The sequence below is a fragment of the Dicentrarchus labrax genome, unplaced genomic scaffold (assembly GCF_905237075.1).
Source record: "Dicentrarchus labrax unplaced genomic scaffold, dlabrax2021, whole genome shotgun sequence".
NCBI classification, from domain to species: Eukaryota; Metazoa; Chordata; class Actinopteri; family Moronidae; genus Dicentrarchus; species Dicentrarchus labrax.
In genome coordinates this window covers 21,083,698-21,111,542 of record NW_026136704.1, presented here as the reverse complement: position 1 = coordinate 21,111,542, position 27,845 = coordinate 21,083,698, and the positions used below count along the sequence as shown (strand labels likewise).

Here is a 27,845-nt window from a genome sequence, read left to right as displayed (position 1 = left end):
TCCTTCTCCTTAAAAAAAAACCTTATCAACTGAAGTCATCCTCAGTTTCACTATAATCTAAAGGGGAGATGCCACTAAAGTAAAAGCTGAATTAGCATGCATCAGCCTGTTTTCATTGTGACACCTGCTCACGTCCAAACTATGGGAGTGACGTAATCTGCCATCTTTAATGAGGCTATTAAATAATAATAATTTAAATATTGTAAATATGGGAGGACTATGGCTGTGGATAGTGTAAACAGGGCGTACCCATTGCCTAACAGTCCAATAAATATGCAAATAAGTTATTATTTATAAACAGATATAAGAATTATTTTATCATTAATAGATTTATTTTACCAAACTACAGTATCGTTTTTAAATTAATCGATCATTTCTGAATATTTCTGCACGTTTTTTCCTTTTTATTATTTTTCTGTCATTTAAAATCTTGACTGCAGCAACGCCTCACGACTCTACTCTTTTCTTTCTCCCTTCCCACAATGCTGTGCGGTAAAGGGGCTGTGTAAAGTGTGTGCGCGCTGTTTGTGGTGCTGAAGCTGCGCGTGCCTCGGAGGCTGCAACCATAGAAATCCACACGAGCATCCTTCCGCGAGAGGAGTCAGTAGGAGGTTTTTTCCTTTCCGACGGTGGGAAGAAAATCCAGGATGTCCCTGTCAGTTGTTCAAGCCTCGTTTATCCGCTTGTGGCCGCAAAACATTTAATTTATTACATTTCTATTTTACGTTTTTACGTTTATTCTTCAAGCACAAGCTCACGATCCGGTTTCTGAAGCCGTTTTCTGTTGTTTTTTCGAGGCTCGTCGTCTCTCCGGTGCCGCCGCCTGCCCAGCCGCCTCTGCCGCTCCGTCCCACATCCTTTATGCACAGCACGCTGCTCCGGTCCTCCCCAACTAAACACACATTCGTGTCCGAGCACCATGGCCCGCTCCCGGCGCTTTCACTGAGAGACATGGAAGCCAAACAACACCCGATAAAGAGCCTAAAAAGCTACCCGGAGACCGGTGGCCGGAGCCTGGCAGCGGCCGCCGGAGTCGACGGCGGCGGGTACCGAGCCGGCTCCGCCGAAATGGAGATGGAGTCGAAGATCCAGAAAGCCATCGACTTCAAGGTGGAGGGTCACCGCTGCTACAAGGAGAAGAAATTTCGGGAAGCGATTGGCAAGTACCACCGGGCGCTGCTGCAACTCAAAGGGGTGCATGTGGTCGACGGGACGACGGGCTCCGAGGTCAACCTGCTCAACCAAGCCGCGGCCAAGCTCACCGAGGAGCAGCGGAGAGCCGTGGAGAGCACCGAGATCGAGTGCTACGACAGCCTGACAGGTGAGCCGGTACTCCCCACCCACCCCCACACACACACACAACCCCGCAACCCCCCGCCTGAAGTAAGCACTGCTGACACCATTGTTCGTCCCGGTTCACCGGGTTTACACAAGGTGGTAGTCGGTGGTTATTTCTGCAAGGTGCTGTCTTTCTCTGGCGCAGAGGCAGGTGAAACAGCAGATGCACACTGATTTGACCAATAGTAGCCCACATGGTGCCGCTTTAGTGGATTTAATGGATTTATAACACTGTCCGACCAAATTAGTGCTTTAGTGTCACAATTAAATGGACACACACTGTCATTGCTAATTTTTCTCTTTTGTTTGTGAACCATTTTCTTTCTGCACATTATTCCTGCTGCGTTCAAATAAAAGACAAGTACATAAACAAAGGACATAATGTTTTCATTATGTATGTATGAGTACAAGTTGCTCCGCACTGTTTGTGTTGTAACATTTCACAAGAGGGGGGGGGTCTGAGGTGAGAAGACCTCCCCTGAACCGTCCAATGGGTGATGTAAGGCTGGTGTCTAATGCAGTGACTGTGCAGGGTTAAATGAGCACAGACAAGATCAACTCATTGCTGTAGTAACTGCACCAAACTTTTAATAAAGTTATATGAGTGTGCTACAGTAAACTCGTTAAACTATAGCTGCAATCAGCGATTATTCTCTCACTGAATCATTTGGTCTATAAAATGTAGTTTATGAAGTGACGTCTTCTAATTTCTTGATTTGTCCAACCAACAGTCACTTTAAAATGATATAAAGCAGAAGAAAATCTGCAAATACTTACATTTCATAAACTTTATCTATGAAATGTTTGAGGCTTTTGTGGCTATCGATTATCAAAATGGACTCATTTTCTGCTGATCCACTAATAAATTAATCAACTACACCTTTCGTCTCTATTTTCATCATTTTTTTGTGAAATACACTGAACATTGTTGTCAGAATTTAACATTTAATACAGTTTTATACGGCACTAAAGCTAGATTTTCAGAGTGTTTAGTGTTCATTTAAAAACAAACTAGTGTATCGCAATTTACTGCATCAATAAATACCCACAATATGGTTACAGCAATATAAGAACTGCTATAATCATGAATATATTGCCACCTTTGTGAAAATAATGTAATTATGACTACAGTATGTGCTCAATATATCATGACGTATGTTGACACCCAGGAGGAGATGATGAATGGTGCTCACTACAGCAGTAATATCACATCGCTACATATGTATGTCGACGTTGTGATCTTGGGTCACAAGTTGTGGCATGATGTTGTGTCTCGTTGGCCGTCCCAGGCGCTGCCCAGTCAGCCTGCTATGATGCATTGAAGGTCGCCTTGTTCTGCGCAGCGTTCAGGGCCTGTCTGGAGCCAGTAGGGAGACCAGTGTGGCGTGAAGGAAAGATGGGGGAGGGAAGGAAGCGAGGAAGAGAGAAAGAGAGTGTAATAAGGAAGTTAAAAAAAAAGGTAGAATTGGGGAAGGATGGAGCAGAAGATATGGTGGAAGAGACAGAAGGAGATTAAAGGGATGTCAGTAAGAGGAAGAACAGGCGTGGAGAGGAATAGTAGTGAGCAGTGGTACAGAAAGGGGAGACGAGGGGGAGGAAGGGACTGCTAGCACGCGACAGGGGGCCATATTTACCATGGCAACCATCGCTGGGCCTTTCCCCTGTTGTTGTATTAATACGGCTCATGCCCTCCCCTCACTGCTGCCTCAAACAGTGCACATGCGCACTCACACACACACACAAAGAAACCTCGCTCCACTTGCTTTGCCATCAATGATTGTGTTAACATGGATTAAGATGTTTATATATTGGATCTTTACATTCATATTCCTGCTGATAGAGCCATTTGTATGACAGAAGATGTCTGCTCCACATTATTTCACATCAGAAAACTCCTTTAAAGGTCCAGTGTCTAACATTTAAGAGGCACTATTGGCAGAAATGGAATATAATATGCATAATTATGTTTTTATTAGTGTATAATCACTTGAAAATAAGAAATATTACCTTTTTGTTACCTTAGAATGAGACGTTTTTAATGTACAGACCACCATGTTTCTACAGTAGCCCAAAATGGACAAACCAAACACTGGGTCTTTTTTTTTTTTCATCGTTTCATCCTGCACACTGGTCCTTTGAACCCCCACTATCTCTCTGTCACGTTATGGCTTATGTTTGTGGCTATCTTAAATACTACATGAGCTATTGTCAACAAATCCCTCGTAAGACTAAAAACAACAATGTGTTAGTCTGTCTCTCAGTACTTTCCAACTTATCTGTCTCACAACCCAGCCCATTTGTTTCTACTGCAGATTTACATATAGTTAATATGCCCAACAGATGGGCTCTGGGATTTTAGCAAACATTACTTAAACAAGAGGAAATAGTGCATTTATTCTGGACTATTTTAAGCCGTGGATTAATGCACATTTGGTGCTCTAGTGGGTATTTCCTTTGCAGGACTTTGTATTTAATAGTTTCTGTACAACACGAAGCTGTAAGGCACAGAGGAATCAGATAAATAAGTCTATACAGAGGAAATACTTGTTAGTAGGATCAATTAATTGTTTGGTTTGTTGACTATGAGAACATTCCAGCCTCACCTTTTAATAAGGCACCTTAACTTTGAACACTTCACACAGCTCCATACACAACAAACTGTGAGTTCTGATACCTTTCTATTAGAACCAGCATTAACTGTTTCAGCAGTTTGAGCTACAGTAGCTCGTCTGTTGGATCGGACCACACGGGCCAGCCTTCACTCCCCACGTGCGTCAATGAGCCATGAACCTGTCTCCGGTTCTTTTCCGTCCTTGGACCACTTTTGATCGGTACTGACCACTGCAGACTGAGCTGCAGGTTTGGAGATGCTCTGACCCAGTCGTCTAGCTATCACAATGTGGCTCCTTGTCAAATTCGCTCTAATCCTCACGCTGCCCATTTTTCCTGCTTCTGACACGTCAACTTTAAGGACAAAATGTTCACTTGCTGCCTAACGTATCCCACCCACTGACAGGAGCCATGATAACCAGATAATCAGTGGTATTCACTTCACCTGTCAGTGCTCATAATGTTATGGCTGCAATATATTGGGATCCTGTAACAAAAGCAATATATATTACAATCTTTGAATCTAGTAATAGTATAAAGAACATACCATCATATTCATAAAAGGTGAGTTTAAAATTAGATTTACAGTAGGATCTGCATTTGTCTTTATCACAGTTTCTGTAACATCCAACATCATAGATTACAACACTGCTGTCAGCGGTTGTTTAAACACAAAAACTGATATGAATCAATACAGCATCACAACACAATATATACCGGTTGGTTTGATCTACTTTAAAGGTTCAGTGTGTAACATTTAGGAGGATTTACTGACAGAAATGGAATATATTATTCATAACTGTGTTTTCATTAGTTTATGATCACCTGAATATATGAATCATTGTGTTTTTTTGTTACCTTAAAATGAGAGGTTTTATATCCATGCATGGCGCGGGTCACCTTCCATGGAGTCCGTCATGTTTCTACAGTAGCCCAGAACGGACAAACCAAACACTGTCTATAGGTAGGGCCAGGGGTAGAGTTTCCCGGCCACTCTAGTTTCTTCTACAGACTTCACAGCTCTCATTACCAGGTCGTCAGCGGCATTCAGTTAGTTGCAAACTGCAAAAAACATTTGACTCTTTGGGATGAACATGGTCATTTGTGATGAATACTGTTACTTAGAGATAATATTGTGATCAGCTCTTACCGAACTCTGAATATCACAGTTATACTTTCAATCATGAGGTTCCTCAGGAATGTTAGAAAACAATATAATAAACTATCTTTTGTCCTTATTGGCCTTCGTCTGTGATTATGTGTAAAACAAAATGGAAGTTAATTCAGTAAGACAGATGACAGGTAGTCTCTCAGTCTAACTCCAATTAAACAGTGACTCACTGGGTGCATACTGTAGTAATCCAGCTGCAGGTCTTTGTTGTGCAGCTCCACCTGGTTACCCAGAGTGCTGCTGGGCAGACGGTGGTCACCGTGGTTATGAGCGAGCAGCTGCCATTTGATTGGGCGGCTGTCTTTGGCTCTGACGCATGATAGGAGAGCAACAGAAGCAGCCGTCACACATGTGAGAGTGACTGTATGTGTGTGGACAGTCTTGTGTTTGTTTGTTTGTTTGTTTGTGTCAGCATTCACAGGCCTGAGGAACAGCAGCTAAGGGAATGTGCAGTGTGTGTGTGTGTGTGTGTGTGTGTGTGTGTGTGGTAGGAGTGAAGCAGGGGTTGCTCTCAGCTCTGCTCGTCCTGCCGTTCTTTCCATTGCTGACATTGCTGATTTTGTTTAAGTGTATTGGTGTGCGTGTGTGTTTGTGAGTTGATGTGTGTGTGTGTTTTACTCGTCTTCTTGACTTTGTTGTGATGAGGGCAGGTTTTTCTCTCATCGCATTGGTGAAAAGTAACCACAGTGCATTTACTCAAGAGCTGTACTTAACTACAATTTTGAGGTAATTGTACTTTATTGGAGTGTTTCCATTTTTGGCAGCTTTATACTTCTACTTCTCCACATTATAATCTGTACTATAATCTATAACTATAATCACTAGTTACTTTATAAATTAAGATTTACAATTTATGACATATGATGATCTTATGTTAGTTGATAGTTAAACTACAACAGTGAAATACTACTTACACATTTATATTAAAGTAATATAATGTTTTGCATCTTTTACTTTTTAGAGAGATGAAAAAATTGGTCTTTTATATATTAGTTGACTAGCAGAAAATCTATTTTGATAACCAAGCATCATTCTTTGGATAAATTCTTTAATGAAAAATTTAAATGAAAACGTATTCTCTGATTTTAGAGATCTCAGTATTAATGATTTGTTGCTTTCCGTTCTGTTGGACAAATAATTAATCAAGAAAATAATCTAAACAATAGTTCTTAGTTAATATTGACATACTTATACTCAAGTAGCCTAACATTTTCAGTGCAAGACCTGTACCTGTGTTTTTACACTGCGATTTTGCTACTTTTACTTCTTCCCATTGGTTTCTTTGTCAATCACAGCATCTTTTTAAAATGTTGATGAGTGAGACGTTATTACTGAATGCTGAGGGGCTCTGCTGCCAGTTCAGCACAAGATGGGAAGTAAAAGGGTTTTCAGAAAACTGAAATAATTCAGGAATGCAGGAGATTGTTAAATTCCGATGCTGGCTAGAAAATAGATAGAAAATATGAGTTTCTAACAATATATAGGGGAGTGAATGTGGTTAAAGAGAAGAGAAACAGATAAATACACCAACAACATGTCACCTGATTCTGTCAAACAGAAAGATGATGGATGATGAAGTCCTATTCTCCTTGTTAAGGAGACACCCTGAGTCTGTGTCCCTCTAGGGCTGTATCTAAATGGGTTACACCACCACCACCGTCTGTGTCTGTCGCAGTTCACAGTGGTCCAACATGTTGGCCAGAGGCAGACTGCCTGCCTGCCCGCCTCAGTCATCCATCCACCCACCACAAACACACTGGGAGGCACATACAGAAATAACAGATGTGACTGAGGTTTGTTTGCTCTTTTTCCCAATATTGATCACGAAGAAGCACTTTCAACAGCAGCTACTTCGAGTTTACATAAACAGTGCGCAGACAGACTTGTATCAACCAGTTCAGAGGCTATAGTAAGTTTTAATCGGCTGAAATGCACATTAGAACGGAGAATAAAACAGGGAGCATTATGGTGTGATCCTGTTGTGAGAGCGATCAATCTGACTTTTCATTAACTCCTGCCCGCTCTCATCTCTCCCTGAAATCTCCCTTTGTTCCTCCTGACTGGCTCAATCTGTGAATGAGTCATAAGTCACAGTCTTAGGAGAGGCGCAGCAGGAAGGGATGAGTGAAATCGTTTGTTTTGTAACACCAGCCACCTTTTTATTCAACTGCTTGCCATGATGATGATCCAGCAATGTCCACCCACTCGTCGACATTTAAAAGAAAAAAAGTTAGAGGAATGAAAATAAATACACAAACATTTTTTTCTGCAGGGAAAGAAGCAAACATGGTTTTCAGATTTTACATTAACCAGTTGATGATGTTGTTATGGAGCAGCTATGGAGTTGGATAATTTAACCTGAATGAGGCATTTACTGACAGTAAACACTGGTGCTGTCACTGTGCTGTTGTAGTTTATAATACGCATCTCATGCTGCCTTATCTACAAAAAACTCAGTTTAATTTTCTGTTTACAAGGAAATAAAATATGTTTAATACAGCCACAAGCTGTGATTAGTACGGTATAACCACAAAGTGACGGTATGACTCATGAAAACACTCTCTCATGCAAACCTTTTAGAGCTAATTTTTTGATAGAAACAATACCATGAGAGCAGTTAAAGTCATTACAGTAACTGTTAAGTTGAGGGCTTGAAAACCAAAACAATTACCTTAAAACCCCTAAAATGCTCCTTACAGATGAAGGGACTGCAGAGTCAGGTGATTATTAAGGGTTTGACATCATTTGATCCATTGTTAATATAAGAATATGGATTAGAGCAGCCAACCAGGAACATCTATTTCTGGTTAGAACAAGTGCCACAGTCATCTTTTTCTGAATGTGTGACCCCATTAAAATATGATCTGTATCTAGATACATTATCTGGATAAGGAAAAACACATGTTAAAGCCAGGTGTAAACGCACTGGGATCGCTCAGCCAGAACACACTCTTTCAGAGCCTGAGGGACATTTCTTGAGGCCATCCATGAACTTTTAAACCATGACATGCAATTACAGGCCTTGTACTAAAGATTTAATGAGGCTGTTGGTGGCATCAACATCTGTTCCTTGCTGGACCAAAGATAAAAAAAAACGCTGCCTTGATCATCAATCCTAAGACACAGAGCTTTAGTGCTATCGCTGCATTTCCTCAACAACCTTGAAGACTTACCACATCAGAGCCTCTAAGCCCAGTCTTGCTTCAGGTGGGGGCTGTATTAGAATAATGTCAGTGATGAATAACACCACAGACGGGTTGATTTCACTAGTCCACTCTAACAAGCAGCTAGTGAACACTCAAAGCTTGCTTAGAAAAGCAGAACAGAAAAGAAAACTCCTCCCTTTCATCTCCTGCCAACTCTGTCACCGAGGGACCTGGTGGAGTGCACGAGATAAAGGCATAAGAAGAGAGTGAGGACGAAAGGAGATTGGAAGAAGAAATGTGAGATTAAGGTTACGACGGGTTGTATAAGCAGTTGGGAGAGGAAAAGGCCATGTCCGCTGCTTTGGAGAGAAGTAAGCAACAATGTGCTCGTAGGAGGATGGAGGAGGGAAAGAGATGCCATGCAAGGGTGAGAAGGGGGATGGGGGGAGGTTTGGTTGGTGTTTTTCCTCCCTCCGTGCGTGTACGTCTGCCATTGAAGGGGTGGACAGAGCAGAACAAGAGCCGTGGCAGCGTCGTGTGCCAGGGCTGCAGATGGCGTGGCATTGCTGTCAGGGGTACGACTGGCACTCCCTCTACTCACACTGTACCGTTCTCTTACTATACAGTGCCCACTCTATTACCTCACCGCAAGGAGAGATCGAGAGAGAGAGAGAGAGAGAGATTTGGAGGATGGGGGAAGGGGTGAATCAGTAGAAAAGATGCAGAGGCTGAAATGGGGGAGGGAGTAAAACCAAGGGAGCGGGAGAAAACTGGACAGAACTCTTAAATATGATGGGATTATACGACAGAGGAGGGAGGGTAGGACTGTAAAGGAGAGTGACAAGTAGGGAAAGAGAGGAGGAAAATGCTTGCCTCTATGACCTCTAAGTAGTGAAGGAGGGTTTTTAGAGACGCATTTGTTTAGGTTTTTTTTATTGTGAGGAAGACGACGCGGAGAAATTCAATCCAGACCAAACTGATTTATATCAGAGCCCTGACAGGCCCAGATGAGTCCTGTCAAAAGAGTAAATAAGATTCAGTCATCTGTCAGGAAGAAAAGGAAAGAGAGGGAACAGGCAAGGGCTCAGTGGGAGAGATGGAGAGGGAGACAGAATAGGAGGACATGAAGGCAACAAGCCAATATTTGTATTGTGCTTTTTTTCTTAAAATCTATTTTTAACTAAAGCTCTCTAAGTGTTCACTACGTTGGTACAGTTTAATACTTAAATTCTTTCACACAAAACAAAGCCAGTTCAATAGTAAACAGAATAGATAGTGAGGATAGTTAACACTGGGAAGAACAAAAAACAACAAGCAGACAGATATTTTAATAGAGAAATAAATAAACTACATTCTGACCTGATGATGCTACGTACAAATGTTATGGAATCAGCAAGACATTTGAGACATTTCACTAAAGGAAAAATCAGATAATCACCAGAGTTATTCTTCCTCAGCAGTATTGATCGTCTGTACTGTACACTCTCTTCTGTTCACAAAAAAACTTAAAGATGTCAGAGATTCTTTCTGACAAATCAATTAGCCAATGCTGTATGGTTCAGTTGTTTTCCAGTGTTGTAGTAGAAGAAGGCTGTGAGCAATTAACAGTCTTTAAGGCACATTTAATGTGGTTAGTGTCTCTGATGTGCCAAAAATGATCAGCGTGGCGTCTGGTTGCACTACAGTGATGTGCTTAACATCGGTATCGGCCAGTATTGGCCTTGTTGACTCACATTGGCCCGTCTGCAGATAATATGGCATTCACCAATGTCAATGGCCGCTGTTTATCTGTTGCGTCACATAAATTTTGCTACATGTTTTGGTAGTTATTTCCAGCTCAGATATTGGAGAAATAATCACGTCCTTGTTCCAGCATTGGCACAGATTGCATGCAAATACTTGTACTGTATGTGCTCCATGTACTAGCACGGACAGTGGGCGGCTGTTGAGCTCTGTGTCTCACAAAAGAGTGAATAAATAAAAACAACAGAATATTGGTATTGGTATCGGCTATCAGCTAAATTCTTATTTTAAATAACGGTATCAACCCATAATTTATCAATCAGTGCATCCCTGTGCATAACAAAAAATAAAATGTCCTCCCAGTAGTTAACCAGCTAGGAACGTGAATTAAAGAAGTACCTTCAGCAATATTAAGTTTATCTCATTGTGCTGACACCTCAGGGATTTATTATAATGCTTTTCCTGTGCCCGTGTGTTCGTGTATGTTTGTGATATGCGTTGTGTGTGATTTGTCTGTTGGATCATTTTTCAACTGACAGTTTTGTGAAGTAATGAATAAACTGAAATTGTCTGTCAAAGCTTTTTTTAGTCCATAGTTGAAAGTCATGGCATCAGCTGAGAGGAAACTGAAACAGATGCCCTGTTCTGACACCCTCAGAGAGAGAGAGAGAGAGAGAGAGAGAGAGAGAGAGAGAGAGAGAGAGAGCAAGTGCAAAAGGAAGATAGATGTAGAAATGCAGAATATTCATCCTCTGTAAGCCATCAGTAATGGGAATTTGCTGAACCTATTTGCGCATATCTAACACCCCCTGCTCCAGTGGACAGTACAGAATAAACCATTTGGCTGTTTATATTTATCCTCTGAGCTCCGTGCTGATAAAAAGCCATGTTGGTCGCTATCTGAGCTTTCCCTACACGGTCTGGTCCGGCCTGACACTGAATGCTTCATTACATGCACTGCTGGGGGTTGACATTGAAAACCTGTCAGTGGCAGTGAAATGTAAAGGTTGTGTTGAGTCCGTTTTGCTGATCCAGCACCGAGGGTGATCCACAGCAGAGCAGGTTTACCAGCAGTTTCACACCAGTGCGGTCAAACGTTAAAAAAAGGTCAATTATAGAGTCAGAATATGAAGTTTAAAGCTGCTATAATCAACATAAATGGATCAAATGACTACTTGTGTGTGAAAGGGGCTGCTTGTATTGATGATAATTATCACCTCAGCTTCAGAGCATCTTTCAATTCAATTCAATTCAATTCAATTCAATTCAATTTTATTTGTATAGCGCCAATTCATAACAGAAGTTATCTAAGGACACTTTTCAAATAGAGCAGGTCTAGACCGAACTCCTTATAACACATTCAGCATAATACAGGTTACATCCAGTGTAAATTTCCAGAAAGTTTCCATCCAATACTGTTGTAATTGGAGCTGAGGCCATCGAACGGTTGGCGGAATACATTATAAACGTTACAGTCTCTTCATCACGCCGTACAGGTTGGATGTTTTTGTCTGTTGCCATTTTCTGTCTCTTTGACGTCTCAGTGACGTGTGATGTTTAGTTCACATGCTTCATGTACATCATGATGTTTTGATTCCTCTTTGTTGCATTTTGTAGATACATCACATTTACCACCTCAGCCAAACATAATAATTTATTTTCACATTTCCATAGTGGATAAAAACATCCCTCCATCCATTATCTATAACTCCTTGTCTGCTGACATTGGGTTAGAGGCAGGTCGCCAGTTCATCACAAACAACTTTCACGCTCATATTTTATTCGCCAAAAACCTGCATTTGAACTGTGGGAAGGAGCCGAAGCATCCAGAGGAAACCTGCTTAGACACGGGGAGAACAAACCCCCCGGCCATATAAAGACCCCAGCCGGCTGGTGGGTTAGAAACCATGACTTTTTTGCTGTACTGCACTGCAAAAACAGGTGGATGGAAAAGCACTTATTGTTTTGGTTTTATGGCCCACATCTTTATTGTTTTGGTTCACTCCCACTGCTCTTGTTGGTGTAGGTTTCAGCTGCAGCAGGCAGCCATTTCAGTAAAAACTAAAAACCGGAAAAAACTAAGCGTGCACTACCTGCACAGCATCAAACGGCAGACAGACACAGTTACCGACTGTGGTAAACACAGCGCATTTAGCGACTAAAGAGCCTTATCAACTCCAAAAACAGAGCTGAAGGGACAACTCCAAATGAATCTTAATTTTACCCATCGTCTGCTGGATGTGTAAATAGGTAAAAAAAAAGTAAACAGTTTATATTGATAGTCATTGTTGTGTTTACAGCTTGCTGTCCAGCTACCCCCAGGTGGCCAAAGTTACCGAAAGGTTGTAAAGTCTACGTGCTGTTTGGTTGATGTTTTTGGCTGCTCGGTCCAGGATGATACAGGTTGTTAGCTGTGATCCAAATTCTCTAACACTGGTACTATTTAGCCATACTGTGTGTTTTGTGACGGCTTTCTAAACACAACAGACTGCCAACACGTGGCTGCATCACTTTTGGAAATTATGAAAGCTCATGCATTAGCCATTTATTTACATCAGGTACTTAGTGTGAAAGCTTTATTACCTCACAGATTGAGGCTGACTCCATCACATTCGGAGCCAAACCATTTGGCAGTTTTCTCAGTTGACCTTTCCAGAGACGATTTCATCTATCTTGTAGCCAGTGTAATGGACAGAGCATGTTTCTCACTAGCTAATGTGCATAGATTATCCAAGCAAGCCTGAAAAAATACAGGAAGTGGATCAATATTAGCAAACACAGCTTTACTTTTACTTTTTTATGTTTGACTTGAGGGTGCCTGGTTGGACTTGGTAGAAGCAGTGTGTTTGACAGAAGACAGTAGCAAAAGATCTGGTCTGCCCAGTGTCCACAGATGACATCAGCCATCAGATAATGGGCTAGCTAAGGGCCAAACAAAATTATGTCTCTGTCAGGGAATAAAGATATAACCTCAATAAAACTCTCTTTTATGCTTTATTAAACTCCACTTATCTACTATTTGAATGCCTGTTTTTACTTATGAGAGTAAAAGTAATATAGCAAGTCCTGGATCCTCCTTTGGCCCTTGGACATGTAAGGATATAAAATAAGAGCAGTTGTAATGAGTTAAATAAAACTCAAACTACATGAACTGCTCTTCATCTTATTTAGAGGCCTTAAAGAACCTCACAGTGAGTACCATGGTCTTACGGCACGGTTTATGTCCTGGAAACTGTGGTTTGCAGTGGAGAGCATTAAATGATTTCATCTTTGGTGAAGTCATAGGGAAGATAGCCTCCTCACTGGTATAAATATTTAAGTAGATGTTCATTAATTCTGAGTCAGCGACTATTTAAGGAGAGCAGAGCCATGTATGAGAGTGCAAATGATAGAGTAAAGTAGCCAGGCTCTTTGTGAAGATGTGGGGTAAAAGTGTAGCAAGTAGACAAGTAAAGTGGGTAATCTCCTTACAGATTGAAATCTCCTCTCTCTCTCTCTCTCTCTCTCTCTCTCTCTCTCTCTCTCTTCTCTCTCTCTCTCTCTCTCTCTCTCTCTCTCTCTGGACCAATATGTTCTCCTACTGGGCCAGACTATACAGCAAACAATAAACAGCAAGGGAGGTGGACTAGTTGAGAAAAGCCTCCCTCTGCCCCTTTGCTCTCTGTAAGATCTAACAGAATAATCTGATAATTCACTCCCAGGATCAATGTTGCACTGTGGGTAATCCATGCAAATATGTTTGATGTACCAGCAGTTTCCAAGCATGACAGGCAGTGTCAGTGTTATGAGGGAATCGACATGCCAACGTGGGGTTTTTGGAAGAGAGGGGGGGGTAGGACAAATGCTGTGAGGTTAGCATTGCAAATGTGAGGATAAATGAGAGACAGATTGAGTTTATAAAAGGAATATTTTGACATTTTTTGACATTATGCTTATTTGCTTTCTTGTTGAGAGTTAGATGAGAGGACTGTTAACTAAATATGAAGTTACATCTTGCCACTAGTAAGCTTAGCTTAGCATAAAGACTGGGAGCAGCTAGCCTGGCTCTGTCCAAAGGCAACAAAATATGGATACTAGCACCTCTAAAGCACACTTACCACCACCATAAAACACAAGTTGTTCTTACACTTCAGTTTTTGTACACATTAAACAAAAGAGATATAAACTGTTAATTTGTGTGACATGTTTTTTTACAGTGTATTGCTCCTATTTGATTAGTTGAATCTATTTAGCTTCGTATTTTCAGTTAGTGTGACATATCAGGACATGTTTTCTGACTGAGTTTCCCATAATTAAACATGTAGCACTCAAAGATACAAACTTCATATTGTTCCTACCGTTGGATGTTTGATCTTCACTGTGCAGATTGATGTATGTGCAGAGCTTGACACTAGAAGGATGTTTTCACATTCATGCTGCTGAAAGTGGAAAGTGCTAATTCAAATTGGTTCCTACAAGTACGATTTGTAACATCACAAATAGTTTGAAAAGTTATTGTTCCAAGCAGATTATTTGTATTTGTCTTAATATGTGTCTGGAAGAGATCTTTAAGGTCTGATGAAATGCCTTTTATTGAACAGATATATATGAAAGTGATCATCTAACTATTGACAAGAAAGCCAATAAGAACATTTTCAAACATGTTGAACTATTCCTTTAACCGAAGTCATGCATTATTCACAGTGTATCTGTAAATATACACAGTTATGTATTTATGCTGGTGATTTCAAGTCCTTATCTTCTAAATCCCCTTCTCAACCTTTACTATACTCACCCTATATGCTTTCACCCTGTCCTCCTCAGAATATCATGCTCATTGAAAATAGTCACTGACTCATTTGTAAGGCTGTTCCCGGCTCTCTACATTTCCGACTACCCCAGAGGAGCCTGCGGAGGCCTGTGAGACGCACACAGTCAAACAAGACTAATAACAGAGAGTAATTATGAGGGTTTTTTTGACACCATATGGAGCTGCATTAGTCTTCCGCTACAGTGACACACAATCAAAGAGATCATCTGCACTGCTTGTTTTAAGTGAAATGTACTTGATGAGAAGATTAGCTTTTATAATGATACATCACAGCAGTCATTATGTATATTTCCTCTAAGGGAAAGAGCCTACTTTATATTCCTTATGTCAAGTTTTGAGTGATATGAGCGATAATAAAACAAACATCTGCTGCGTTGTGGGAGTGAAAGAAAAAAAAAAGAAGAGAAACACAAGATGAAAAGCAGCAACTTCTCAGAAATCGAGACACAAGAACAAGATGATAATGCAGGTGGTGGCTGGTGAAGGTGCAGTAAATGCTGTGTCATGTCAGCGCAGACAAGCCCTTGTGATAAAGCGAGCTGGGAACCGTAGCCCTGTCCCTCTCAATAACACAGAAAGGCATTCGCAAATCGCTTTGGGTGGAGCTATTCTTAGTGGGCCTGGAGAGACCGGCTACACTGTCCGAGAGCTGTGACGTCAGCGTGTTGGATCGGATTTTGCTCAGAGAGCGTATGTGTGAGGCACTTTCATGATGATGAACACGCACGGTTCATTTGTCTCTGTAAATAAATCTGTTGCAGGACCACGACATTTGTAAAGGAGAGGCAGTGAAAGGTGAGAGGAGGGCAGGGACGGGCACATACCCGGGAAGGAGAAGGAGCGGTGAAGGACGAGGGTCAAAGATGGAGGGATGTGTGAGGAAATGAGGGCTGTGTGTCTGTGTGAGAGCATCAGTGAGAGTGATGGGTCTCTCCATCTGCCATTATCTTCCCGCAGAACTAATTACAAGGTGATGGACAGCAGACTAATCACCAGGGTCACGAGTGGCTTTAAATTAGCCGGATCGTGGTGTGATGGAGAGGGACAGGAGAGGAGGGAGGAGAGAGGGGGGAACATGGGATCCAGAGGGAAGATGAGGTGAGAGAAAGAGGAGTTAGAACGTGTATCGTAGGAGAGCAGAGGAGGAGAAAAGGGCTTGCTATCTGCTTTTTCCCCTTCGTTCTATCTCTCTTGTCCTCTGTACCTTTCATACAGAAATTCAGTCATTATTTTCCCTCGGCTGTGTCTGGATTTTGTTTTGTCACTCTGTCTCTATCTCTGTCCTCCCTTACCCCTTGTCTCTCTTATTTCCTGCCTTTTTTCACTCTCTCTCAAATGTCTCTTTTCTTTTATTCCTCCCAGGCTTTGGCACTCTGTCAGCTAAATGAAAGCGAGTCTCTGTGCAAGCTCTGTTTTTTTCAGACATGATGCTTCAAGCAAACCAGTGGGGTTCCTGAGCATGTGTTAACCACTCCCACTCACCACACCTCTCATTCGACATTCAAGCAACACACACACACACACACACACACACACACACACACACACACACACACTCACACACGCACACACATACAGGCACATGAAGGCAGGCAGAGACACATATTCACACACTCACACTTGACAGCTGCTTTGCATCTGTTGGGTTTTTTTCTTGGTTTCTGGGGGCATTCAGATATCTTTTTCTGCTTCCTATTTCTGGCAGTAAGACCTCAGAATAAGAAAGAGATACATACACATACATAGTGACACTAAATCAGCACATACAAGGCCAGTGTCCCAGCCTCAACTCATTCTCTGTCCCTGTCCTCACATCAGCTCCCTTATTAAGACAAATCTATCCTGTCTGGACCACTAATTTCGTTTCATGCAGTCACATCTCATTATTCCTCCTCTCTCATCTCACATGTACTAATAATAAAAAAGCTGTGGGAACACTGCATTTTTAATCAGAACAAAAATCAGCAAGCCATATCTGATGTGTTGTTGATGTCAGAAGAGTAATTGCCTTTTTATAGAGAGGTCAAAGTTCAGGGTCAGCTGGAAAGCCTGGAGCTGGCAGGGTTTCACAGACTTGCTCACGGACACTTGAGGAGCATGCATTGTGGTGTGTCCCCTAATTACAGGCTCACAACCTTTTTGGCTTCTGACCACATCTGCAAAAAAAATGTGGAGAAAATAGTGAAATATACCATTATGACCATCTTATATAATGAGGAGTCCATGTTTTATCCTACCATCAGTTCCAAACCCAGAAATACTCAGTTTACTTTCATATATGAATATGAATAAAAACAACAAATCCTCAATCTGAAAAATTTGAGTAGACCATTTTTAACATTTTTGCTTGGAAAATTACTGAAAAGATACATTTTCTCTTGATTGACTAATTTATTGATGAACTAATCAAAACTTATAATTTCTACTCTACTACTGTACCTGTTAAAACAATGCAAAGCAATGTGTACTTAGGACCAGAGAAGAATGTCAATATCAGACAATTCTGCAAAAAGATGACAGTCGAAACCACATCTGCCTATGGATCAATATCAAGTTATACAATAACAAGTTTGTTGTTATCACAAGAAAAGTTTCTTGTGATAATGTGATAAATTTGTTGCAATAACTTGGAAATATGATGTGATGGTGTGAAAAAGATCTTGTTATAACAATAAACTTAAAATTTTTTCTGGTGTGGCAGGCATTAAGAATAACTTTATAGAAATAGCCAATCTTCTCGCCGATGCTCTTGTGTGCTCATGTATAGAGGCATCAGTATTAAATTGAAACTATTTCATAACCAGTTAATAACGCCTTGTAGTGAGGAAAAGATTGTGGTCACAGCAGATAAATTATAGTCAGGATTAGACAACAAAAACACTAACTTACTTCAGGTTTGTGACATGGGTGCTATCTGTCCACCCACCTCCCCGTGAAGCCAGGCAGATTGTAAGGATGTGGTGATCCTTACAATCTGCCTGGCTTCATGCATTAAAGGGGCACACCACTTCCTGCACTGGCACTGAACATTGACATTGGGCGTAAACTATGAGGTTCAGAATCATCTAACATGGACGTGGGCTTGTCCACTGCTTGTGACCAGTTCAACCAAATACTATTCATATTTAGCCTATAACGAAAAAAGAATAGAGGGAAGCAATGTGTGTTTCTGTCTTCCTCCCTTGTTATCATTTCACATCCTCTGATTTATCTTGCAGTCACTTGAGGGGGGTCCAGACATCCAGGTTTGGAACCGCTGCCGAATCAGTCTATTTTTATAGATAATACAGGGCACAAACAGAAACCCTCAGACTCACGTGTCTCTTTCTATCAGCAACTGGGACGCCTTGGCTCCAGTGATATTGTTCTGCTGTTTTTATGTCCCTGCCCATCCTGCTCCGATGATCCCGTCATTATCACACCCTTAATGCATCTCACCACACTCTACATTTCCTCTGGCATGCCATCCATCTGCCTAATGGGCCAGTAGGGTGCGGCCGGCCAGTCATCACTTGTGCACACTGCTTTTTGTGTGTGTGTGTGTGTGTGTGTGTGTGTGTATTTGTACGTCACCTATCTTTTTAACTATTGTTTGCATCAAAAGGTGGATTTAAAGTTGTCCATTTGTGATTCTGTCATGTCATATCCAGCCCTTGTTTACACCCACTCATTCAATTTGTGTTTGTGCCTCTGTCCATGTCATTGGTTACTGTCTATCTTCTGTATGCACTGTAGCTGTGTGTATGTGTGTGTGTATATTATCTCATATGTTTGTGTGTGAGTGCCAGTGAACTCTCTAACTGCGTCAGCCATTAGGCCATTATGGACTGTAACTGAATCCTCTGAAAGCTCTGCTCTCGTCCACTGCTGGAGGGCGATGATGGATGGGCGTGTGGAGGGATGAGAGTAGTCATGTCGTTGCTGGACGGTTGTAAAAACAAATAGAGGAGTGTGTAGAGAGGTGTGCAGGAGAGGTAGAGGGCATCTGAGGTGATTCCCACTGTACCAGGCTGAACACACTTACGATCACAGAAGACGGGAAACAGCCCCGACCTTGGTACTCTCCTCTCGGCTGAGTCATAAGTTTAGAATAAGAGGATTGTCGGGCTTTCTTTAGTGTTAGGGTGTGTCTGCATTCACCTTATAACAACTTTCATGCAAGAAAGGCAACTTAAAGCGTTGACAAGAGGAAACAACCAAATAAATTAGTTAGTTATTCTGTAAAACTAAATAGTTGAATAGTTAAAACATAAAAACATGTCTAATTTATGGAGATAATATGCAGAGAAGATACAGATTTAAGTGCACCAGTTCAGCAACAATCTGTGTCCTTTAGTAAAAAGCGGTTATCACTGACAACATTTTGACATGTCACTGTAGAAAAAGCAAAAGGTTTAAATAATAAAATAAACGATTGCTGGCTGTCACATTGTGTTTACCTGCACATTAGTATCATATTCAGGATATATAGTGTGTACATTTGACCTGAGAAACACGGTTAATCCTGTATACATGATCATTACAGTACCTGATGGATCTTACCACTGACTTCTTTCTGTACCGACTGAGTTACCTCAGTGGTTGATAATTAGCAGAATGTGATTTTAGGCTGACTGAATTAATGAAAAGCAAGAGCAACAATACAGTCCATGAGGATCATTATCATTATTAACCATCATATTTTTAGATTTGCTGACTAACTACAGATGGATCAGGTGACATATGCATGTTTCTCAAAACCAGAATATAATATTTACTTGAGCAACACTAAACCTGAATACTTAATAAATTAATTGAATAATTACCTATTTCTAAACATGTCATTAATAACTGTGGTTTTCTACTACGACAAGTAAAAATATCTGCTGTGAAAAAGGCCTATTCCCAGTGAAGTGAAGAAATACATCAGTCATTCTGTATTTATTGTACTTTTAGAGGAGAAAGCCAAGAGAAATGGTGGATAAAAAGGTTTTTCTTGAGAATAATAATGTGAATACTTGGACCAACAAAGGTTATTACAGTTAACTAAAACTAAAAACTAAAAACTAGCTGTGAAAAAACATTTAAGTTAACTGAAATAAAAATAAAAACTAGATTTTAGAAAGAAAACAAAAAGTAAATGAAACAATATTGTGTACAAACACCATGAGAAGGCGTTGGTGCATATGTTTATTGAGGCAGACAGAGATATCTGTTTGTATTGTAATAGCTATTCTGAACTTCTTAAATCTTGCCCCTGACAGATACCTCCCTTATAACACTGAAACTAATAAAAAAACTAAACTAAAACTAAACTGAACTGAAAACAAAAAGACGAAAAATACACAATCATAATAACTCTGACTTGGACTGATGTTATGGATAAAAATAATAAAGTATTTAAAAGATAAAATAAAATAGATTTCCTGCTGAACTCAAAAAAGGGGACAGATGTTTTTTAAATAAATATAATTGTGATCAAATTAAAATGGCATCTCCAGAGACCCTCAATCCCCATTTTAATTGCATGTTATAAAGCAAAGTTCATGTCTACAGCTGTGATGCTTGAGGCAGTGACACAATACACACAAAGACACATACAACACACACAGACACAACTTCAACCACTAAATACCAAAACACATTGATTGTTATTGAATTAGCCCGTCCCCTGACGTCCATGATGAATTATTTAGTGTTTTGCTCTTGTGTTGTTGACGGTCAAGGCCAGACCTTCGACAGTCTCTGAGGTTCAGGGCGAGATGACAGGTAGAGGACCAGTAACTGCTTTTAACACACTCCCCCTTCTCCTCACCCTGGTCTCCCACCGGTCTCGTACTCTTCCTCCTCCTACTGCAGCCATGCCCCTCATTCCCTGCTTCTCCCCTCTTTCTGTCTCTCACTCCTGACTCACCCTGCCTCCCAGCTAATAGTGCCTGACTCATGTTATTCTCAGAGCTGTCTGTGTGTCAAGGGCAGACTCAGAGGGGAGAGTGAGGGAGGATGGAGGGTGGGAGGGTGGGAGGGTGAGGAAGGAGTCAGAGCAGGGAGGGGAAGGGTGGGATTGGAGTACTGGAGGAGATATGACAGTGGAAGTACAAGAAGGGATAAAAGAAAATTACTTCTGATATATCATCAGATAGATAAAGAGACACTGGAGTGTTGTATAAAGAAAGAAAAGCCTCGAGTGCTTGTGATCACTAGAGGAATTGTGTTTGAGTGATCAGATATCTGAGCCATCAGCAGGCATTTAAAAGCTTTAGTGGACTAAAAGCTGTGTGTGTGTGTGTGTGTGTGTGTGTGTGTGTGTGTGTGTGTGTGTGTGTGTGTGTGTGTCTTTACTAATGAAGTTATTACGACCTCAGCTGATCTCAGAGCTGCTGAGAATAGGCTGCAGCTACATACAATTGCACTTTATGGTGTTTTTACAGTTGGTTCATGTTTACACGTCCTGACCTCAGTTCTGTTCTTCGCCACTCACTCTCTCATCCCAACGGACTTCTGCGGTATCTGTCGCTCACTTGATCTCTGCATCCTTGCCCTCCTTCTCCTAGTCCCTCCTGCTGCCCCCGCTGGTAACAACACAGCTGCTAAGTCAGAGGAATAAGCATCCTCTCAGTATTCAATCCATCATTCTAAAGCTGAATTTTCTCCCATTTCTCTGTTTTGCATGTCGAGCTCAAAAGCAGCACGTAGAGACACAACTCTCCTGCCCTGGGGCTCAAACTGCTTGCACGACGTTTTGTGTCTCCACACTGTGAGACATTAGTATTAGCTATTTATAGTCAGCTCACTGCCATCCTGAGGAAGTACTGTGGAGGCTAGATTTCACCGTGGCTCTATTAAAAGACACAGAGTGAGATGTCAGCAAAATATCCCCGTCTTTGTTTTACACTCATGGGACGTACTTGTCGTTTAAACTTCACTAAACGAGACTCAAAGTGTTTGCATGAACAAAATCATTATTACAATTCTTTTTTATAAAAGCATTTTTAACTTGTTCCCTCTCTTCCTTCCTTCCTGCAGCGTGTCTGTTGCAGTCGGAGCTGGTAAACTACGAGAGAGTGAAGGAGTACTGTCTGAAGGTGCTGAGCCACCAGAGAGACCACTTCAAGGCCATGTACCGAGCTGGCATCGCCTTCTATCACCTGGGTGACTACGAATGTGCCCTACGTTACCTGCGTGACGCCAAGAACCGCGAACCCTCAGGTGAGGGTGAACAGTGCATTCAGTGTCACTCACATAACAAGTGACAGATTACTGCAGGTTGAAGCAGAGCTCTTTAGTTTTAAGGTTATTATATAAAACTATATAATAATAATATATAATATATATATAGTATAAACTTCAATACCTGAGCTACAAGATTGTGAAGCATTTGAACATGTTGCATTGAAGACAATGACGTCATGTCCTTGATATTTTCTATTTATTTATTTGTAAAATAATGAAGTTTAACTTGTTATTCCTCAATTCTACAACTTATTAGGGAAAGAAAATTAGCATAATTACAAGTTTCACTGTCTCCCTCCCACACACACACACACACACACACACACACACACACACAAATGTTATTCCTAACAGTACGGAGAAGGTTTTAAAACGCCATTTATCAGTTGGAAAGTAAAAGTGTAATAAAATTATTAACTGAATAAATAAAAGATAAAAAGTAAAATTAGTAATTTGGTGGTGAGGGGTGAGTTTGCTTTCAACATTTAGAAAGCACTGTTTGTGTCCTCAAGACCTTGGGATGCTTTCCTCATAAAATATTTGCAGAGCCGATTTTTGGAATAACTTGAAACCGCCACCGATCCATATTTAGTCTTCTTCTTCCTCCTTGCCCTTGTTGAGGCTTTGCTACATTTGTTGCAACAGTGGAATATCACGGTACCACTGGCAGGACATTGTTAGCCACAATGGTGGAGAAGTAATGATAATAATGATAATACTGTAGTGCCTATCAGGTAGCAAGGTCTCTGATGAGCTACATGAGTCAACAAGCTTTAAATAAACAAAGCAGAGCCGTTCAACTACTGCAAGCTCTGTTTTAATATCAGAGTGTGTCTCTACATGCAGGTAATTTCCTCTGCATGAGCTTCGTGGGATTTAAAATTAACAATATTAAGTATTCAGCCATGTGCCTTTGCCCTTTTTTTCCAAAGTTATTTTTGCCTCCGGTATACACTTTTATAAGGTCGCGTTCTGTCTCTTTTAGAGATCTCCTGTAATGTTATTGGAGAAAGTGAATGACATGTTTACTTCTTGAAACCTGGGCCACATTTGTGCTCTGTCATAACCAAAGTCAATGCTGTGCCTCTATTGTTCTGACATGAAAGAAGCCTAAATTTAACTGCATAGAAAAATAAGATCGCACTGATTGAAGTAAAGATGTGACTCCTCCTTTTTTATTTCAACCTTTCTGCCTCACGGACGCTACATTTCCTCTCTCCCTCACAGACACCAACGTGCTGCGGTACATCCAGCTGACAGAGATGAAGATGAGCAAGAGTGGACAGCGGGAACGAGAGAGCGGCAAAGAGACCCAGGGCTAACCCTCGACCTTTTCACCCTCCTGACCCCTCAACCTTTGACCCTACGAGCAGTCCCCACATCGACCCTCCCTCTCTCCACCTCCTCTATCGACTCCTGACAGCAGCACAGCCCACAGACGGAAGAGACAGACCCAATCACCCGCCAGAGATGGATACAAACGGGAGACATATCAAATGCTGTCTGCAACCTGACCTCCTTTTCCTTCTCTTCCCTCTTCCTCTCCCCCCTTTTTCTCCCTCAGGTGCTGTGGTTCCTCTCCCCAGACGCAGACAGTCGAGCAAACATGAAAAAAAAACAACAAAAAACAAGGAAAATGCTGTATTATACTCATACGAAACAGTCAATGTGGTGGAATGAAAAAGGAGCTTCAAAACATACATATGAATAATGGACATTTGCGTGATTTAGTAAATGTTTTAAAAACATAAAATGCATTTTGTTTCTGCTCTCTTGCTCTCTCTTTTTCTCTCTGCCTTCTCTCTCTCCGTCTTATTTCGAACGGAGAATATCAGTGGTGGGGGGGTGGGTTGGGGAGCTCGACTACACCGAGAGGAGGGTGGGGATGTGCGTGTGCGTTGAGGCAGTTCAGAGCATAAGCAGGGGATAGTGAGAGATGTGTGTGACACATATCAAGACCGTAGCTTAATTTGATTGTACATCCAACCCCAACAGGGCTCCCTCAGACCCTTACCCAGACTACGGGACAGACTAGCACGAGAAATCTTTCATTAAGTAGAGGAAAAAGCTTAATCTATCGCTCTTCTGTCTCACTTTTCTTTCCTGGATGCCATGTATCTCAGTTTTTGGACTGTTTTTTCAATTCAAGGGCTAATCCAAGTGTTTGTAATCCGTTACTAGGGTTTTTAATTTGCTTTCGGTGTTCATCATACTCAGTAGTAGTTAATCGGTTGTTAATAGCATCTGTGTGCGCAGCAAACAGACAACATTCTCGGTTCTTGCTGTTATCAGGTGTACTATTGTGGAAACTGGTGTGTCTTGAATCTGTTGTCCAAAGTCCCTCCTGGGTTGTGTGTCATTGTTGATGTTGTTGAGACTGTCAAAGCCCCTCCCTCCCTCCCTCCCTCCCTCTCTGTTCTCCCGTTAATGATGTCACAACGGAAAATAGCCAATGGGATCGGAGTTCCATCAACCCGGCGTTGGCTAGATGGGGATCCACTTAAAAAGTTTCACAGCGAGAAACACTTTTCAAATTTTTAAACGGAGGTCCAACCTTTTATCGGTAATGCCGAAGCTTCCCAGACATCGATAACACGCTGAGGACACTCTGGGCAGCGTTAGTGCAGGGAAAACAATCACACACATCTGTCCTGGAGCACTTAGTGCACTTCAACAACAAGAGTGTGCCATTTGAGATTTCTTCCTCTTCCAGTTTATCTGTGTTTGAGTATTGTTCCAAACATGGAGTTGTAAGGGCAGATTAAGCATTAGACAACACTACTGCTGATACTGTCTGCAGATATCTATGGCCATAGCTGTCAGAAGATACATAAAGATTATTTGCTTCTCTTGTGACTTGTGAAAGCCGAATCATTGATAATGCAAATGTTGCTTTTATGATAGCTTTACCACGGGCTTAAATCTGCCTGCCCTGTTCTGCAGAAGGTTGGATTGATGATTTGTGAAAGCATGACCTGAATTTCCCTCGTCTCTGATGCCATGAAACTCTTTCCCGTGTGCAAGCACAACTCCTGCATGTAACGTGCGGCTCCAAAGAGTAACTTCAGATGTATGGGATAGGGATTATATCTGCTCTATTGCTTTCTGTCATGGCATGCTGCCACACTGTTTGCTCATACCTCTATTTTATCCATTCTGCCCTTTATAAATAAACACAGAAGGTTGGGACAGACTGTGATCACAGCAGTAGAATAAGTATCAAATAAATCTGGACAGAAAAAAGAAAGAGGCCTTTAATAAATCAGGGTCACCTTCTGCCTCAGCCAAGGTGAGAGATAAGAGGTAATTTCACTGCTTAAGAATTTTTTTAAAAAGGGTGGAAGAGGAAATAAAAGAACGATGCTGTAAAAGATTTCCCCTCCCCTTTTCTTCCAGTGACCTGCTAGGAGGTAAATAGGGACCTAAGTGTGTCAATGGGACTCTGGAGAGACGGCACCATGCGTTGAGGAGACCGGCATGATACAGAGAGGGCTCCATTGGAGGGAGAAGTAGGCCACCATCAGCCCCAGTAAAGCAGCTGCAGCTCCGAGCGACACAAACACAAAGGTTTAGTGTTGGGAGATTTATCACCATACATCATATGGCTGAACGTAATATATGATCAGGCATTAACCTGCCACAATCTCCACTGTTCTGAGAGGGATTTCCATCTGCAGAGATCGGCTCCTATCCAGTCCACATCGTTATATAGTGTACACAGAACATGATCATGTTTTCTTAGAGGAAAGGTTTGACATTTTGGGAACTCTTCTTATTCACTTTTTCACTGAGAGTCAGATTTTAAAATAGATGCCAGTCTCATGAAGCTGCAGTCGGTTAGCTTAGCTTAGCACAATGACTGGAAACAGGGGAAAACAGCTAGCCTGGCCCACCTTCCAGCACCTCTAAAGATCACAAATTAACATTTTATATTTTGTTTAATCTTTACAAAAACTGATGTCTAAAAACAACGATTTGACATTTTTATGGCCGGGACCAGTTGGTAGATAATCACAGACCAATCAGCGTCGTTTGAGGAACTTCTGGCAGCTACAGCGTGAGTTACGGGCGAGGTCCAATGCTAGATGTGTGTGAAAAGTGACAGTTTGCCCAAAAACAACAATGGCAGCTGCTACAGAGGTTAACATAGATGCTGCTGGTTCGACTACGTTATACGCTTGATTGATCTGATTGGTTGAAGTCACCTGCCAAGTATTTTTCTGAAAGTGCCTCCTCTTTTCCAAACAGTTTCCAGCAAAGACTTCCCAGATTGTTTGTGTGTAACAAACCATCTGGTGAAGTCGGGTTACGTTGCCAGGCAACCAGTTGAATTCACTGCTCATCTCTCAGCAAGAAAGTGAACACAAATGTTGAACTTTCCCTTTAAGATATCTTACTTTTTCTTGCTTAGTGAAATTAATTCGATCCCGCCACTTGTTTGACCGATAGCTGACAAATCTCTGGTGTAAATCACTAATTATCAGACCCCAAAATAATGTGAAAATTCTCAAGAACAGAGTGAGAAACATTCGAGTTTGTCAACATCGCTCAGCTCTGGGGTTAAAACATCAGGTCCAGAAACCTTCGTCACTCCTGATGTTCCTCTGTACTCTCTTCTCCCCTCTTCCCCTGGTGTCCCAGAGGAAATAAATCAACAAAACAGTGAGGAATAACACCTGCAGGCTCGGTCTCCATGGCTGCCTGGGCTGAGTCTACTCACCCACGGCCCCCTCGGGGATCGGTCTCCTCCCGTGGTCCTCTCTCCATGGCACCAGTCCGCCATCTTGTTTTTGTCTCGCTGTGCTAAGTCATTCTAGCTCAACACGTGCTACGGCCGCCTTGGGGATAACTAGCTGCACATAAAGCAGGTTCATTTCTGGCTGTATCAGTTCTTGATATAATGGCAGTGCTGACTCCGAGGCTGTAATCGTGAGCATAATCTGACAACACGCTGTCTGTGCAAAAAGAGATTCTTGGTCTCCGCGTCAGTGTAGCTTCGAAAAGAAACAACAAAAAGCACAACAAAAAAGAGACGGAAAAATTAAAACTACTGGCTGTGTTATTTCTTTCTCTTTTGCTTTGATGTCATTTGAGGTAAATGTTTGTCAAATGTCAGAGTAGTTTTTGTGAATATATGATACAAATGTACAAAAAAAATTACAAAAATGAAAAGTTTTATGGTCGTGAAAAGCTTTAATTTACTGAATAACTTTATGAAACGGAAAAGAAAAGCAAGAGATAGAAAACAGAATTTTACTATAGCTCCTCCACAGAGCTGCTTTGTGACTGTGTCTGTATTTGTTGGTATTTCTGTTGACGTCCCTCTTCATCATCGAGGGATCCAGAACCGGCTCAGAGTGTGTGCAACGCCCTTTGACCCCTCTCCCCCCTTCTGTCCGAGTGACATTTCATCCGACTCGTCTGTTTGTGCACAGTAAGACGACCAGTTAACGCAGCAGTGGAGGAGAACTCTGAGGGACTCGTACCGGAGCGCAGAGCTGCTCCTCACAGCCACAGATCTCCATCCTGTTTGTTTCTGCAGTGATGGAGAGAAAAAAATAAAAATAAGGACATGAAGCTGGGGGGGGGAGGGGTGGCGTCGAGGCTATGACTGCCTTTTTGTCTCTCGCCTCGCTCCCAAGAGGCCTCCCCCCCCATTCAACATCCAAACATCACAGGCGTCCATCACTGGTTTTACTGAACTTCTAGCCCGGGAATGCACTATCGATTGGTAAATGAAGATTATGAATAAAGTTTCAAACAAAGAGGAATGTTGTTGTTGTGTGGTCAGAAAAAAAAGTCTGTTTACTAAACA

The 27,845-nt window shown here is 41.6% G+C and overlaps 1 protein-coding gene across 1 annotated transcript; it reads left to right on the top strand.

The window, feature by feature from the left end:
• Positions 1–515: 515 nt before the first annotated feature.
• Positions 516–27,801, top strand: ttc9b (tetratricopeptide repeat domain 9B). Its single transcript, XM_051397078.1, has 3 exons — positions 516–1,321; positions 21,824–22,006; positions 23,258–27,801. Exons 1-3 carry the CDS (start codon positions 862–864, stop codon positions 23,350–23,352), a joined length of 738 nt encoding a protein of 245 aa, XP_051253038.1. The 5' UTR covers positions 516–861; the 3' UTR covers positions 23,353–27,801.
• Positions 27,802–27,845: the final 44 nt, after the last annotated feature.

What these genes read in the sequence shown, in the direction of transcription:
- ttc9b (XM_051397078.1), top strand. Translation starts at nt 862, where the DNA reads ATGCACAGCACGCTGCTCCGGTCCTCCCCAACTAAACACACATTCGTG. An exon ending in GTGCTACGACAGCCTGACAG is followed by an intron (nt 1,322 to 21,823) that starts GTGAGCCGGTAC and finishes TCCTTCCTGCAG; the next exon opens with CGTGTCTGTTGCAGTCGGAG. An exon ending in CAAGAACCGCGAACCCTCAG is followed by an intron (nt 22,007 to 23,257) that starts GTGAGGGTGAAC and finishes TCTCCCTCACAG; the next exon opens with ACACCAACGTGCTGCGGTAC.